The following is a 14,987-nucleotide window of genomic DNA, read 5'->3' as shown; positions in this document are numbered from 1 at the left end:
CTGATATGGCAGGCAAAACCTGTAGCAAGGCCTCATAGTTACTGTGTAAAAAGAAAAATATGTGATCTGCACATCCTAAGTGGTGGGTGCTCATAGAGGACATGCGTCAATTGGTTCCAAAGAGAGATCCACGGCACACCATATGTTTCTTCACACCATAGTTACTGTGTGACATTTATAATAAAAGTCTCTTATTTTGTGGAATTTTTCCTCCCTCAGGCACCTGACAATTGGTGGAAAGCTAGTCTGACGGAATTGACTGTGAACGTCATACTGCAGCTTAACATGTACTGGAATATATGCAAGCTGCAGAAGCTAAACAGGACAATATAGTTAATAAAGAAAATAATTGGAAAAAATGCGTTTGTTACATAATCTATGTAATGCAATAAAAGGGTCCTTAGCCTTTAAAGTGTTTTTTCCATTCTTACATGCCTTTTATGTAGACACCCCCACCCCGGTGTAGCCAGTTGTAGTTTTCTGCAATTCAACATCTGATTTGATGGCCGATGCAGCAAATCATTGACAAAAGCTGTGACACGTCGCCCTTGTACAATGCCAATGGGTCACATAATGTCACAACCAGACAGCTGAGAAGCTCTGACAGAAGCCTTTCAGAACCTCCTCCTTGAGTTTCTTTGTTGTGATGTTCAGTTCCTCATCTCGTTAGCCTCTCTCAGCTGTCATGTAGTTGGACTAATTGCATCCCTTTAAATTCCGCCCCATAATGCATTACTGGGCGGCTTATACTACTTCCTGGAGTGTGTGTGCATGCTGATCTTGTTTTCCAGTCTGCTACAAAGTTAGGTGCTGAACATTTGTCTGTTGTTTTCTGTTTGCTGGATCCCAGGTGACCCTGACTCCCTCCGTGTCTGGTGTAGGGAGCCGGTGGTCGTGTCCCCTCACTATTGTAGGGTGTTCAGGGGTTATATAGTCGAGGTACGTGGATATGCAACCATCCACCTCTGGGATCTTTGCATAGGCTGAGCAGCCAGGGAAAGTCTCAGGTCTTGTGCAGGGGTCTCCCTTTTGGTTCCTTAGCTTTGGATCCAGTGAGTCATATATGCATGTTGCTTTGTCTTGTTTCCTGTACACCGCCCGTGACACATAATGGGCGCCAATAATTGGCTGTAGCACCCATCAAGCCCATTAATATTTGGGGAACAGAGTATTGCAGCGGCAGAGGGGGAGCAAAGGAGCCAGAACAACAGAGCTAGGAAGTAAGTAAATATGCTTCCCTCTGCAGTTGCGGCCATGTCGTGGGTCTGTCTGAAAGGCCCCCGATGATGGAAACCCCTTTAAGGATGTCATTATAATTTGCAAGCTCAAAAGTGAGAATTTAGGCAATGAAAATAAATATATTTTGAATTTGATGATATTCTGAAAATGCCATCAGTGGACAGTTTTCACTGCATCTATTGCTGGTTACTGGATATTTTGCTGTCCTATGATTTAAAATGTGTGTGTACTCATTAGTACACAGTATTTTCAGAATGTTCTTTCCAGTTCACAAGACCACAGGAACACATGGCTTGGGTGCAAGAAGAGAAGCTTAAGAGCAACTGTAATTTCACACGAACGCCACTCAATAAAGATTCAATGATGCAAAACCAGAACTCCTCGCCCTTTCCGAAGTAAGAAGCAAAGCAATTATATTGGAGGCAAATATTACAAGGTTGTTAATCTCACTTCACAGAGTGAAACTTGAGATTGTTACTTTCCCCTAGAATGGTGTTAGATTTGCACATCTTTTTGTCAAGTTGGAACATACACATATTGCACAGAGCCTTTGTTTTGCTGGAGAAGAATAAAACCATTATTCTCCAAGTAAAAGCTTCTTTGCCTTAGTAACAGATCTCCTTCAATGAGATGATAACAAACACGAGTGGGTGTTTTGTGACCACACTTTAATCATTCGCGAACCACACTGTTTGCTAATGTTCCTGCCTAGTCACAGTTTAACATTAAAGCTGTAGCCCTGCATTGCTGTCATATCAGGCCAACATTTTTAACTCATGGTTAATGCATACTGGAGAAGGACATAAAGAAGGAAAATGCATACTGTAACGTATGAACTAGCAGTGTCCATCATTACATGGTCTAAAGAGAGATTGTTTGTTAAAACACTTACTCTATTTAAATACTTAGTTAGGAAAGTCATAGTTAAAGGGGTTGTCCAAGTGTTTTATACTGATGACCCAACTTCAGGTTAGGTCATTAGTATTTGATCGGTAGGAGTCGGACATCTCGGACCCCCTGCAGATCAGCTGTTTACAGAGATCGCAAAGCCTCGGTGCCTGCACAACCCATTTAAAAATGCAGACGTGTCAAGAAAGTACAGTGGGTCCTCTCTAAGGTAGAAGAGTACTTGTATTATGTAAGGTGGTAATAAAATAAAAATGCCGGATAAGTGTTGCTGGTGTTCTGAGTAGAAAGGAGAAATGCTTCTCTGACCACAAGAGCATAAGAGATCTACTCAGTGACTGAAAGCACAAGATATAAACCGTACTGTATTGTACTGACAACGTCAGTGGACATTTGTTTAATAGTGGTAGCAGTGATTCCAAGTACTGTAACTATTATTTTAGGGGGAGTCTCATCTCCATTATCTGCTTTTGTACTGCTTTGTGACCTGCAAACAACTTGAAAACTATCATATAGAGATCATTTAGAAATGATGTAGTAAAAAATATTTATCTGTTATGTCTATGGTATTGCAATACATTACTTACATTTATTGAGTCCTAATTGTCAGCTGTTAATATCCATATAAACATGAATTACACGCAACTACATATGCTTTTCATCTACTTGAATTCCAATATCCAATAGACCCAAACGTTCATTGAAACTCATTTTCAGGTTTTATAACCAGTAATGGTCAGTTTGCAGTGCTCGCCAGTGAATACATGCGGGCTGCCATCTTTAGTAAGGTAAACTCACCCATCCGGCGATGCACAGGTAAGCCCTTACCTGTGCCTGTGTCGAGAGCCGGTCTGAAATCAAATGCAGTCACCAGGAGCAGGCAGTTCCGAGAACAGCCCGATGAAGGCCCCCGGCGGCTTTTCTCGGAACTGCCTGCTCCCGGTGACTACATTTGATTTCAGACCGGCTCCCGGCACAGGTAAGGGCTTACCTGTGCATCACCGGAGGGGTGAGTCTACCTTACTAAAGTTCGCAGTCCGCATGTATTCGCTGGCGAACACTGCAAACTGACCATCACTGTATATAACTTATTAAAGGGGTTGCCTGGACTTGGAGCTGATCACCTTTGGTTCAGACCTGTGCCCCTGAAGCCACTGAACATACAAAAAAGAAGACACACCTGTTCCTGGTCCCCACAGGACCAGGACGTGCCAGAGTCCTGTGACTGCTGCAGCCAATCACAGGCCTCAGCAGTCCCAGAAACTTAAACAGTAAATCACTGCTGTGACGTAGAGTTGAAGCTGCTGTGACCACTTAGGTCTGTGGCTGCAGCTCTCACAAGACCCAGTTGCTTCCTGTTCCTGCAGGGACCAAAAGCAGCCAGGAATGGAGCAATGACAGGTGAGTCTTTTTTTAATGCTCAGGGGCTTCAAGGGCACAGGTCCGGACCAAAGGGGTTGTTGGCTTCTTGGCTAGACAAGTTCTTTAACTATAGGCTAAGGCAGACAGAGGAACGGTCCAGGGCTGAGGATGAGGTAAAATTGCTTAGAGCGTCATAAATCATAGTTGGTTTCAAGGGGTATTCCCGTTGTGAGAAGTTATCCCCCAACGAGAACCTTGTACTAGAACCCCCCCCCCCCCCCCCATCTCTATGGGAGTTCTGGCACATGCCTGACTTTCCCGTTCATTTGTTTTGGGGGTCCTCGTTCTCATGATAGGGGTCCCAGCAGTAGCTTTTGATAATCCTGGGTATATATTTCATAGCAAGCCATTTAGCCTATTAATATGATGTAGAACTGTCACAAGCATACAAATGCGAACCCAGGAACTACATCCTGCACACCTATATTCATAAACAAAATGATACCATTTCATAAAACTATTTACAAACTATTGCAAAAACAAAGGAAAAATGAAGCGGAAAAACTGGTTAGAATAAAGCATAGAGACGTGAAGGAATAACATCACTAGTCAAGGGTAAATCAGAGAGGACTCTAAAGAAACTTCGTGTTGCTAGGAGATAGCGAACAGGAGAATCAGAAAGATGAACTTTACTGCTTCTATCCTCATTAATGAAGGTCTTAGCGGAGCTGATGCATTTCATTTTCAAGGGGAGCTATCTTAGAGACTGTAGACTAACGACAGAAATAATGTATGGGCTGCACAGTCCCTTGAAATCACATTTTGAGAAGGGGTTTTATGTTCTCTTACCACTACAGTTATTGTTATTTAAATCCCAAATTATGGGACATTAACGTTTAACCCAATTTTGATGGGGATGCCCCAAAACTTATCAGAAACAACCCTTTATTGCAAATTAGCATAAATCTCACCTATTTTGCACTTTGGTTCATGGGACAGTCCCATGCTGGCATGTATAGTAATGATACACATATATTGTAATATTTGAAGGCTGTTGTCACTCTGGTATTACTGTATTCTGAATTAAACTACAATTATATCATTCTACAATAATTTTTTATTCCCTTTGGGGGGGGGGGGCAGATATTAATAATCAGGAGACGTAATAGAGGGAACATTATGTGCACTGTTTGAACTTTGATCCTAATAAACTTCTGATGATGTCATCAGACTTCTGGGAGATTAAGACTTATATGCATATAAGCTGGGAATGATTAAATATTACACTCACAGCCAACACACAGATAGCAGAAACGACTAGGATTAAATTATAATTAAGGTATTAGCGCAACGAGAAAAAAAAATTGAGGTAGACTGGGTACATAATGTGTGGAACCAACCAGTTTACTGCATACAGTACTTTCGCCTTCTTGTGAGAGCCCAGTCGTATGCGGCATACACATGGTAGAACCATGTACGAAGCCTGTATATCCGTACACAGAGGTTGCACAGCTCTCTAGTTTGGTGCTGTACAGCCATACACTAGGTGAGGATGCATGTCACAATTTTTTATGTTGGATTTGTACAACATAGGTCTCATGCACACGACCGTTGTTGTGTTCCGTTCCGCAAGATGGGGTTCCGTGATCCGTTTCCGTTTTTGTTTCTGTGTGTCTTCCTTTATTTTTGGGGGACCACCAGACATAAAGGAATGTAAAAAAAAAAGTCTAAGACAGGTTTGTCATGCAAATGATAGGAAAAAAATGGACGCGGATGACAATCTTGTGTGCCTCTACGTTTTTTAGCGGTCCCATTGACTTGAATGGGTCCGCAAACCGTTTTCTGTGGAAATAATGGGACAGGTTATATTTTTTTAACGGACTGGAACCATGGATCACGGACGCGAGTGGCAAACGGTGCATTAGCCAAGTTTTCAACAGACCCATTGAAAATCAATGGGTCCGCAGAAAATCACGAAAAACGGCGCAACGGACACGGAATAAAACAACGGTCGTGTGCATGAGGCCTTATGAAGAGAAAATCTATTCTATATGCATCCATATAAAATAATATACCATATATTGTCTACAGTTTTTCAAGGCCTTATATAGTGTTTTCTTGCAGCTACATTTCTCAGCCGGTGAATGTTTCATCTTTCGTGTCTACCTGCATCTAACCCTGTTGCAATAATGTAAAGATAACCAGAATCTCTTCACAGACCCTCACTGTGTTTCTGAGTAAGATGGAAGATAAAATGGGTCATTTATCAAACTGGTGTAAAGTAGAACTGGCTTAGTTGCCCATAGCAACCAGTCAGATTCCACCTTTCATTCTTCACAGCTCCTTTAGAAAATGAAAGGAGGAATGTGATTGGTTGCTATGGGCAACTAAGCCAGTTTTACTTTACACCAGTTTGATAAATGACCCCCAAAGTCTCTAATGACCGAGTGAAGCACTATAAGGGTGCAGCCACACAGTCAGGCTGCATGCAATTTTGGGGGCCAAAATCAGGAATGGATCATAAAAGGATAGAAAGTATACAGGACAGATCCAACTTCTCCTTTTTTTTTTTATTCATTTGTGGATTTGGCTTCCACAACTGCATGCAGAAACCTGACTGCGGGGCCATACCCTAACAGGCACTTCACTTATACAGCGTTACCACTGGCTAGTGCAGTAAGAAGGAAGCAGAGATACCAGTCAGGTCCATAAATATTGGGACATCAACACAATTCTAAAATTTTTGGCTCTATACACCACCACAATGGATTTGAAATGAAACAAAAAACATGTGCTTTAACTGCAGACTGTCAGCTTTAATTTGAGGGTATTTACCTCTAAATCAGGTGAACGGTATAGGAATTACAACAGTTTGCATATGTGCCTCCCACTTGTAAAGGGACCAAATGAAATTTTCACTTTTTAATACTTGGTTTCAAATTCGTTGCAGTCAATTACAGCCTGAAGTCTGCAATGCATAGACATTACCAGACGCTGGGTTTCATCCCTGGTGATGCTCTGCCAGGCCTCTACTGCAACTGTCTTCAGTTCCTGCTTGTTCTTGGGGCATTTTCCCTTCAGTTTTGTCTTCAGCAAGTGAAATGCATGCTCAATCGGATTCAGGTCAGGTGATTTACTTGGCCATTGCATAACATTCCACTTCTTTCCCTTAAAAACTCTTTGGTTGCTTTTGCAGTATGCTTTGGGTCATTGTCCATCTGCACTGTGAAGCGCCGCCCAATGAGTTCTGAAGCATTTGGCTGAATATGAGCAGATAATATTGCCCGAAACACTTCAGAATTCATCCTGCTGCTTTTGTCAGTAGTCACATCATCAATAAATACAAGAGAACCAGTTCCATTGGCAGCCATACATGCCCACACCATGACACTGCCACCACCATGCTTCACTGATGAGGTGGTTTGCTTAGGATCATGAGCAGTTCCTTTCCTTCTCCATACTCTTCTCTTCCCATCACTCTGGTACAAGTTGATCTTGGTCTCATCTGTCCATAGGATGTTGTTCCAGAACTGTGAAGGTTTTTTAGATGTCGTTTGGTAAACTCTAATCTGGCCTTCCTGTTTTTGAGGCTCACCAGTGGTTTACATCTTGTGGTGAACCCTCTGTATTCACTCTGGTGAAGTCTTCTCTTGAGTGTTGACTTTGACCCACATACACCTACCTCCTGGACAGTGTTCTTGACCTGGCCAACTGTTGTGAAGGGTGTTTTCTTCACCAGGGAAAGAATTCTTCGGTCATCCACCACAGTTGTTTTTCGTAGTTTTCCGGGTCTTTTGGTGTTGCCGAGCTCACTGATGAGTTCCTTCTTTTTAAGAATGTTCCAAACAGTTGTTTTGGCCATGCCTAATGTTTTTGCTATCTCTCTGATGGGTTTGTTTATTTTTTTCAGCCGAATGATGGCTTGCTTCACTAATAGTGACAGCTCTTTGGATCTCATCTTGAGAGTTGAAAGCAACTCCAAATGCAAATAGCACACTTGAAATGAACGTTGGACCTTTTATCTGCTCATTGTAATTGGGGTAATGAGGGAATAACACACACCTGGCCATGGAACAGCTGAGAAGCCAATTGTCCGATTACTTTTGGTCCCTTAACAAGTGGGAGGCACATATGCAAACTGTTGTAATTCCTACACCGTTCACCTGATTTGGATGTAAATGCCCTCAAAATAAAGCTGACAGTCTGCAGTTAAAGCACATCTTGTTAGTTTAATTTCAAATCCATTGTGGTGGTGTATCGAGCCAAAAATGTTAGAATTGTGTCTATGTCCCAATATTGATGGACCTGACTGTATTAAGAGGAGGATGTTCAGCACCTTACTTGTAACACAAATGTCAGGGACAGTTCCTCATTTGGACCCAAGTCCCTCTTTGCTCCGTAAATGACCCTCTTTTTAACCTGGGAAAAAAATTCCCATTAATAAACTTATTAAACTGCTCCAGAAACTGTCTGGTTCCTACCTGTATACTAGATCTCACCTTATATATTTTTTCATTATTTAGTGCAATTTTGACTTTAAAATGTCTATAACCATATGATTTGAGTGGGGGTATTCCGGGACGAGAAAAAAGCTGTCCCAGAAGCTGCACATGCATGAATAAAAAAAAAAAGAACTTATACCTACCTTACTGATCACCTGCTGCTGCAGTTCTGATGGTGGTAGGCTCCCCCGGCCGCTGTCTTCACATGGCAGGAAATAGCTGTGAATGCTGCTCAGTAAAATCACAGGCTTACAGCCATGACCTGCCTCACAACCAGTGAGTAATTAGATCTTTCACATAATAGACCGTAAGTGTCCATCTTTGACCATCCAAAAAGTTGGGTGGTATGCAAGTGTACCAGTAGAAGAGCTGGGATTATAACTAGTTATATGACACACAGAGTTCTATTAACAGCATAACCTACCAATGAAATACAAAAGTGGAGCAAATTACAAAAATATGAAGAGACGTTTAAGGTGGTCTTGTGGGCACCGTATTAGGCATCATGCAAACAGTTGTAGTACAGCTCTTTTTGGTACAGAGCTGTTGATCATTCCCATATCAGGGCATGAGGCATACAAAGGTTTTTCTCCCCCGTCCTGCGTGTGCTAGGATGCAGATAATAAATGCTGCTTTCTATAATATACACTTTAACTGGAAGACGTGAACATGATTAGAGTATATTTATTCTAATCACATGAAATATAAACCATCATTGATCACAGGGAAAAATGTACTATAGCATTTCTGAACAAACCTGGAAGATCTGTGTTTAGACGATGAGTTAGAGAATGCAGCTCCAGAATTGAAACCTACCCAAGGTGTCAATGGCCGACTTGAGGAATGACAATTGAGAAATCAATACTGTCATCATGAGAGGATTATGTTACATATTAACTGAAGCTTGGGGATAGCACCGGCCAGCTTCACTTCTCACAGCAGTTTAGTTTAGCCCTATCCACTTCATTTCCAGGCAGATTAAACAAAAATATCAGACAATTGGATGAAGCTTGGTGGCTAGCACTGCCAAGACACATTGTTGATTTAATTAACCCCTTGCTGTTTTAGACGTCTGCAGACATTTAGCTTGATTCAAAGGGTTTGGAAGATTTGCAATCATAATCTCATTATAATATATATATTTATCACTTGGAACCTAATGAACCAATCTGCACTTAGTGAGAGAACTGTTGTTGATGGAGAGGTGCTTAATATTGTTTCTTAAAATGACATAGGAACAGCATTGTCTCAAAGAACAGACATGATTGACATATCTATTATGAGAAAGCTCCTTTGCTATCATTTGGCAGATAGACAAATGTAGCAATAATATAGGTGTGCTTTACAATACAGGGTTGGACTGGCCAACTAAAGTACTAAAGGATCCTCCGGTGGGCCAAGGCTCTGATATTGTAGTGGACCTCAAAGGTCCAGGATAAAAAACATTTGGTTCTGCTTTTTGAGCCAATAACTTGCCACTAGGGTCTATTTGATTCAAAATCTGTTAGACTTTTATGATATAGGGGCTGGCCTTGAGAATAGTTTTCACTGATGGCCCAAGGAACCCTAGTCTGACACTGCTACAATGTGCTTGCTCTTGTGAGCTATTATGAAAATATCTATTTGCATCAGTTGTTTAGTATAAATATTTTACACAAGCATATCATTCATATATAGTAACATTTTAACATGGTATCTGATCTGCAGGCAGCAGGTTTTAGAGCAGGGGATGTTGATGATATAGAGCACATAGCAACAAGAACTAAAATGATAGCTAATTGTCAAGTTAAAAGCATACCTAACCTTTCGACAAACTGCACTAATCAATAGTACAGTGTGTGTACATGAGCAGTAACACTATTTTTGGCCATTATATGAAAGGTGTCTGGCATTTTTAGCAGTTTTCCCCTCCACAGGCTCTGTCTCTAGTTTGCAGTTCTCCTAGATCTGGTACGTGGAAACTAGCTCTCATCTACTTGTCATAAAGTAGAGGAGAATCTGCTTCCTAACTTTATATTACTCACTCAAAGACAGCCCCTGGATCATGGAGGACACTTTAAAGAAGTGCTTCAGTTAATATGTAACATAATCCTCTCATGATGACAGTATTGATTTATCTTCTTATTCCTCAAGTCGGCCATTGATACCTGGGTAGGTTTCAGTTCTGGAGTTGCATTCTCGAACTCATGGTCTAAAAATATGCAGATCTTACATGTTTTATCATTATAAGCATAACCCTTATGCTTAAAGCAATAAACAGAAGTGTTATAGTGGATTTTTCCCTGGTGATCACTGATAGTTTATTTCATGTCATGTAGGGATGTGAATAAAGCACTTGGGCTAAAATAAAAACTGTCTATTTAATTGTAGCAGTCTCTTTATCTTTGTGTGTCCCTCCTCCTGGGGTCATCAGAGTACTGATAAATAGGGATCACTCCATCATAAGTCTAAGGGCTCATTCACACGAATGGACCCATTCATTTCAATGGGACCGCAAAAGATGCGCAGTAGTTCTGTTCCACGGCCCTGCAAAAATACAGAGCATGTCCTATTCTTGTCCACAATTGCGGACTAGAATAGGCATGTTCTATGATAGTGGCACCCATGTGCGGTCCACAAATAGCGGGACTCAAACGGGCTGGTATTTGTGTTTTGCGGATCCGCAAAACCCTACGGTCGTGTGAATTTAGCCTAAGAAGAACTACTCGTCCTATGTCTTGTACTGACCAATCAAATGCCAAGCACTAATATTCAAACATGTCGCACAAGTGTTAATATGCTACACATGACAACTAGGACTGTGATTCAGTCTTTGAGACTACTGCAGGTGCTATGGGCATATAAAGTATAATAATCATAACCTAACAAAAAATAAAATAAAAAGGTGACAGTTATTTCAGGTGCTGAAGTAATAGGAGTACCCCTGCGCTGCTGCTAATATTGGTGACCTGTGTGTCTTATACTGTCCTGGTATCAACCCAGGGAGCCGCTGCTGGGTATCCGATTGAGTGCCCTGCCTAGACTCAGCACAATCTGCCTTATGGGAAATATCAGGTTAAATGGATCCCCCCACTGTGGAAAAGACACTTCCCTATAGCACTGTAACAGATTCACCAATTTAAAACAACTATAACCGATATGGGTATGTATGTAATGATCTCATCTGTGATTCTTCGTCAGGGAATAAACACGTGTGTTGGGAAACGCGTTGGAAGTTTTTTTCCCCTGGAGGCACCCGTACTTACAGGTGTGACGTCACACAGTAAACGTTCTCGGACTAACTCTCACCAGCTTCCCCGCACGCACGCCAGCTACCGGCCGGACCGGCGTGTACAGGAGAGGGGAGGCTAGAAGATAGAGCCACTGGATTAGCACGACCACAGAAGGAATAAGGATCTTATGTGCATTAGACTACCAATGAAAGCAGGGAACATTGAGGCAACTGGGAGTATAGAATCACAGGTGAGATCATTGCATACATATCGGTTATAGTTGTTTAAACTTGGTGAATCTGTTACAGTGCTATAGGGAAGGGTCTTTTCCACAGCGCGGGGATCCATTTAATCTGATATTTCAGATCCTGCACGCTGCCATGTGTTATTTAATAAAGGTGAAGCTTGTGAAGTGTCATCTGCATAGCCTCCAATGTTCATTGCACTCATATCCCTCATTTGAACCACAGATTATTATTTTTTATTGTAAATTTACTTACTCACCACATTTATGTATATTACCCAAAAAAATGCTCTTCTCAGAGGCTATCTGCATATATTAATGCAGAAAAGAGTGCTGGGAAATTTTAAAGTTGAACCATAATATATACAGGTGAATCTCGAAAAATTAGAATATCGTGCAAAAGTCCATTTATTTCATTAATGCAAATGGAAAGGAATTGCATTAATGCAGCTTCAAATTAGAATTTTGTGAAAAGGTTCAATATTCTAGGCTCAAAGTGTCACCCTCTAGTCGGCTAATTAATCCGTACCCCCTGAGCAAAGGGTACCTCAAAATTGTGACTTTGGGGTTTCATAAGCTGTAAGCCAAAATCATCAAAATTATAACAAATAGAGTCTTGAAATATCTCGCTTTGCATCTAATGAGTCTATCTCATATGTTAGTTTCACCTTTTACGTTGCATTACTGAAATAAATGAACTTTGCACAATATTCTAATTTTTGGAGTTTCACCTGTAGATTATAGACGGTTACAAAGTTACTCCATGTGATTTGAGGGAATTGTGTTGGAAGCAATGTAACATGGTTTTTGGAGGTGGACCTACACACATCTATTGCATTCATGGAAATGGAAAAACTGCAGCTGAGACATTTTGCTGCTTACAGAATACATTTTTAGATTACTGTTCAGAAATAAATCATTTTGGTACCATAAACATATTATGAGTGCCAAGAATGACTACATTTCTGACCCAACTTTAGGTTGTGATTCCAAATTCCACCTTCAGCCAGGAATGGATCATAAACGGAGGACATATATAATGAAAAGACTAGGTCTTCTCTTTTTGAATCCATCCCAGACTTGGGCTTCAAAAACTGCATAAAAAAACCTGAACGTGGAAATCCAGCCTGAGCTAGAGAGCAGAGCTATCACAAAGAATCATTTACCTCACGTCAACCAGGCAAGCAGGTGCACTGCCTCTGTTTAACCCTTTAAGTACCTCTGATAGAGAGCAACAGCACTGGATATTCTGAGCATAGAGGATGAGATGCGAAGCCTGGTTATAGTGTGGCTTTTAATGGTATTCTGCTCAGGTGCTCATGCAGATCAGTGCTCGTTTTCAGAATGAACCCATATTTGGCTGCGATTACTCTGACGTAAAGCTTATTTCAAGGGAAAACCACTGCAAAATCTGGGAGTCTCTATGGTTGTGGGAGTATCTGGGAGACTGATAAAGCTCTAGGTAGCAGGATATTTCATGAAATGATACCAGTTATACTACCTTGTATTAGTAATAGCCCCCATAGGGGAAGTGTATGGTGTGTGTGATAGACGTGCTTCTCAATCTATCATCCAGCCTGCAGCGTTCATTTTTACATGGACTGTTCTCTATGACTAATTCTCTCCTCGGTAGTCATATAGTCTACGTGCATGCAAACAAGGAATAATAGACCAACACAGTCATAATAAATACATGTCAACGACTTTTATTTCGTTAGGTACAAAAGTTTTCAGCATTTGTGACAAAATATAATATGACATAAAACAAAGACACAACATTCTCAGTCAGCCCTCACAACACTGATTTGGCAGTACAGCAGCTCAATAAAAAGTGCGATATTGAAGCAAAGTCACTTCACACATTGGTGCTATAGACATCATCCATATTGTCCATACTCAGGATGGACCATTCCCAGAGATATCAAAGCAGATAAAGTGCTAAAGTTCCAAGGTCTCTTCTCAACAACTACACAGCACACATCTAGATGTCCATGGTAGGCACTATTGTATTCACTAGATTGTCATTTGTGCAGTGCAAAAGTGTCAATTAAACATCACTGGGTGACCTGGAGCGAAAGGACACTTTGGATTGAAAACAGCCACAGAATAGAACCCACATGGACCTCTGTATTTCTTGATTTCTATAGGCGTAAATGATAGGGTTGATCATTGAGTTGTAAGTGGCAGGTAAGAGGGTAGCATAAGTGTACACCGATGGGTATTCATGGTCTCCTACCACACAGTAAATAGCAAAAGGCAACCAACTGGCACCAAAAGTCCCAAGTATGATGGCCAGAGTGGATACTCCTTTCTTTGTGGCTACATAATGAGATGCTGTGAGAAAATGTTGCTGTAGTGCTATCTGGTGAGCATGTCTACAGACTATTTTGCAGATCTTTATGTAGAGATGGAGCATTAAAATAAAGATGAAAAAAAAGGAGGTGGATAACAAAGTCACATTACTTTTGGTCAGAGGCTTGACAATGCTGCATGATGAGATGTCATCTAGACAGTTCCAGCCCAACACTGGAAGGAGACCTAGACATATGGACACCCCCCAGGTAACAAACAGCATGAGATGAATCCATAAGATTGTCTTTTCTGAAGAGTAAGTCAGTGCATTGTACAGTGACAGGTAACGGTCCACGGTGATGGCCAATAAGCTGCTCACTGAAGCTGTGAAAGAAGCCACAAGGAACCCCACTGTGATAAGGTTGATAGTCTCTGACTGGATCACATACTGAAATACAAAATTTAAGATCAAGCCAAACCCAGCCAGGAGGTCTGCTGTGGCCAGGCTCCCAATCAGCACAAACATAGGGGTTCTCAGTGTTGGGGTGTAGAAGATGATGGCCACCACGATTGCATTCTCGCAGGCAATAATAGTCCCTGAGATGCAGAGCATAATATCCCACGGGTTGATGATAAACAATGAGAAGAATGCAGACAACTCCAGGGAAGCGTTGACATCGCTGGACTGGATCCAAGGCTGGGAGAAGCTGGTGTCACTGTCATTAAGGCTTTCATTCATTTCTTCAATGTGTGGTCGCCTAGGATTAAAAATAATATATAGTACATTAGTATGATGTCTAAAACATGATCATTCTTCTATGAGATCTACAGCAAATTGCACATGAAGAGTTTGCCTGCCACTGTCCATGGTGCTGAAGCATCAGGTTATAGTAACCAATACAGTGAAGCTCAAAGGGTAAAAAAACTAAGTATTGTCCTGACATATATCATACTAACAGAAATAATGTAATATACAATATATGCATAGTGTCTCTTATATACTATAATGTAATAGAAATACATACTTTCTATTACTATGTGATATAATATAAATGCAGTTGGCTATAATATACTATCATGTCATCCATGTCTCTTAATATGCTATGATGTCAAATAATGTGCGAAGTATCTTATACTATAATATAATGCAATATGATATACATTGAGTCTCATAATATACTATAAAATATAATATATGTATAGTCTATTATACTATAATATTTTCCGATA

General features: G+C 40.9%; 1 protein-coding gene across 1 annotated transcript; it reads right to left on the bottom strand.

Annotated features, from left to right (window-relative positions):
• Positions 1-13,512: 13,512 nt before the first annotated feature.
• GPR6 (G protein-coupled receptor 6) lies at positions 13,513-14,496 on the bottom strand. Its single transcript, XM_044292456.1, has one exon. It carries the CDS (start codon positions 14,494-14,496, stop codon positions 13,513-13,515), a length of 984 nt encoding a protein of 327 aa, XP_044148391.1.
• Positions 14,497-14,987: the final 491 nt, after the last annotated feature.

Source organism: Bufo gargarizans, chromosome 4, assembly GCF_014858855.1.
Source record: "Bufo gargarizans isolate SCDJY-AF-19 chromosome 4, ASM1485885v1, whole genome shotgun sequence".
In the NCBI taxonomy this organism is placed as follows: domain Eukaryota; kingdom Metazoa; phylum Chordata; class Amphibia; order Anura; family Bufonidae; genus Bufo; species Bufo gargarizans.
Note: the sequence above shows the minus strand (reverse complement) of the source record. Positions and strands in the feature narration are given on the sequence as shown.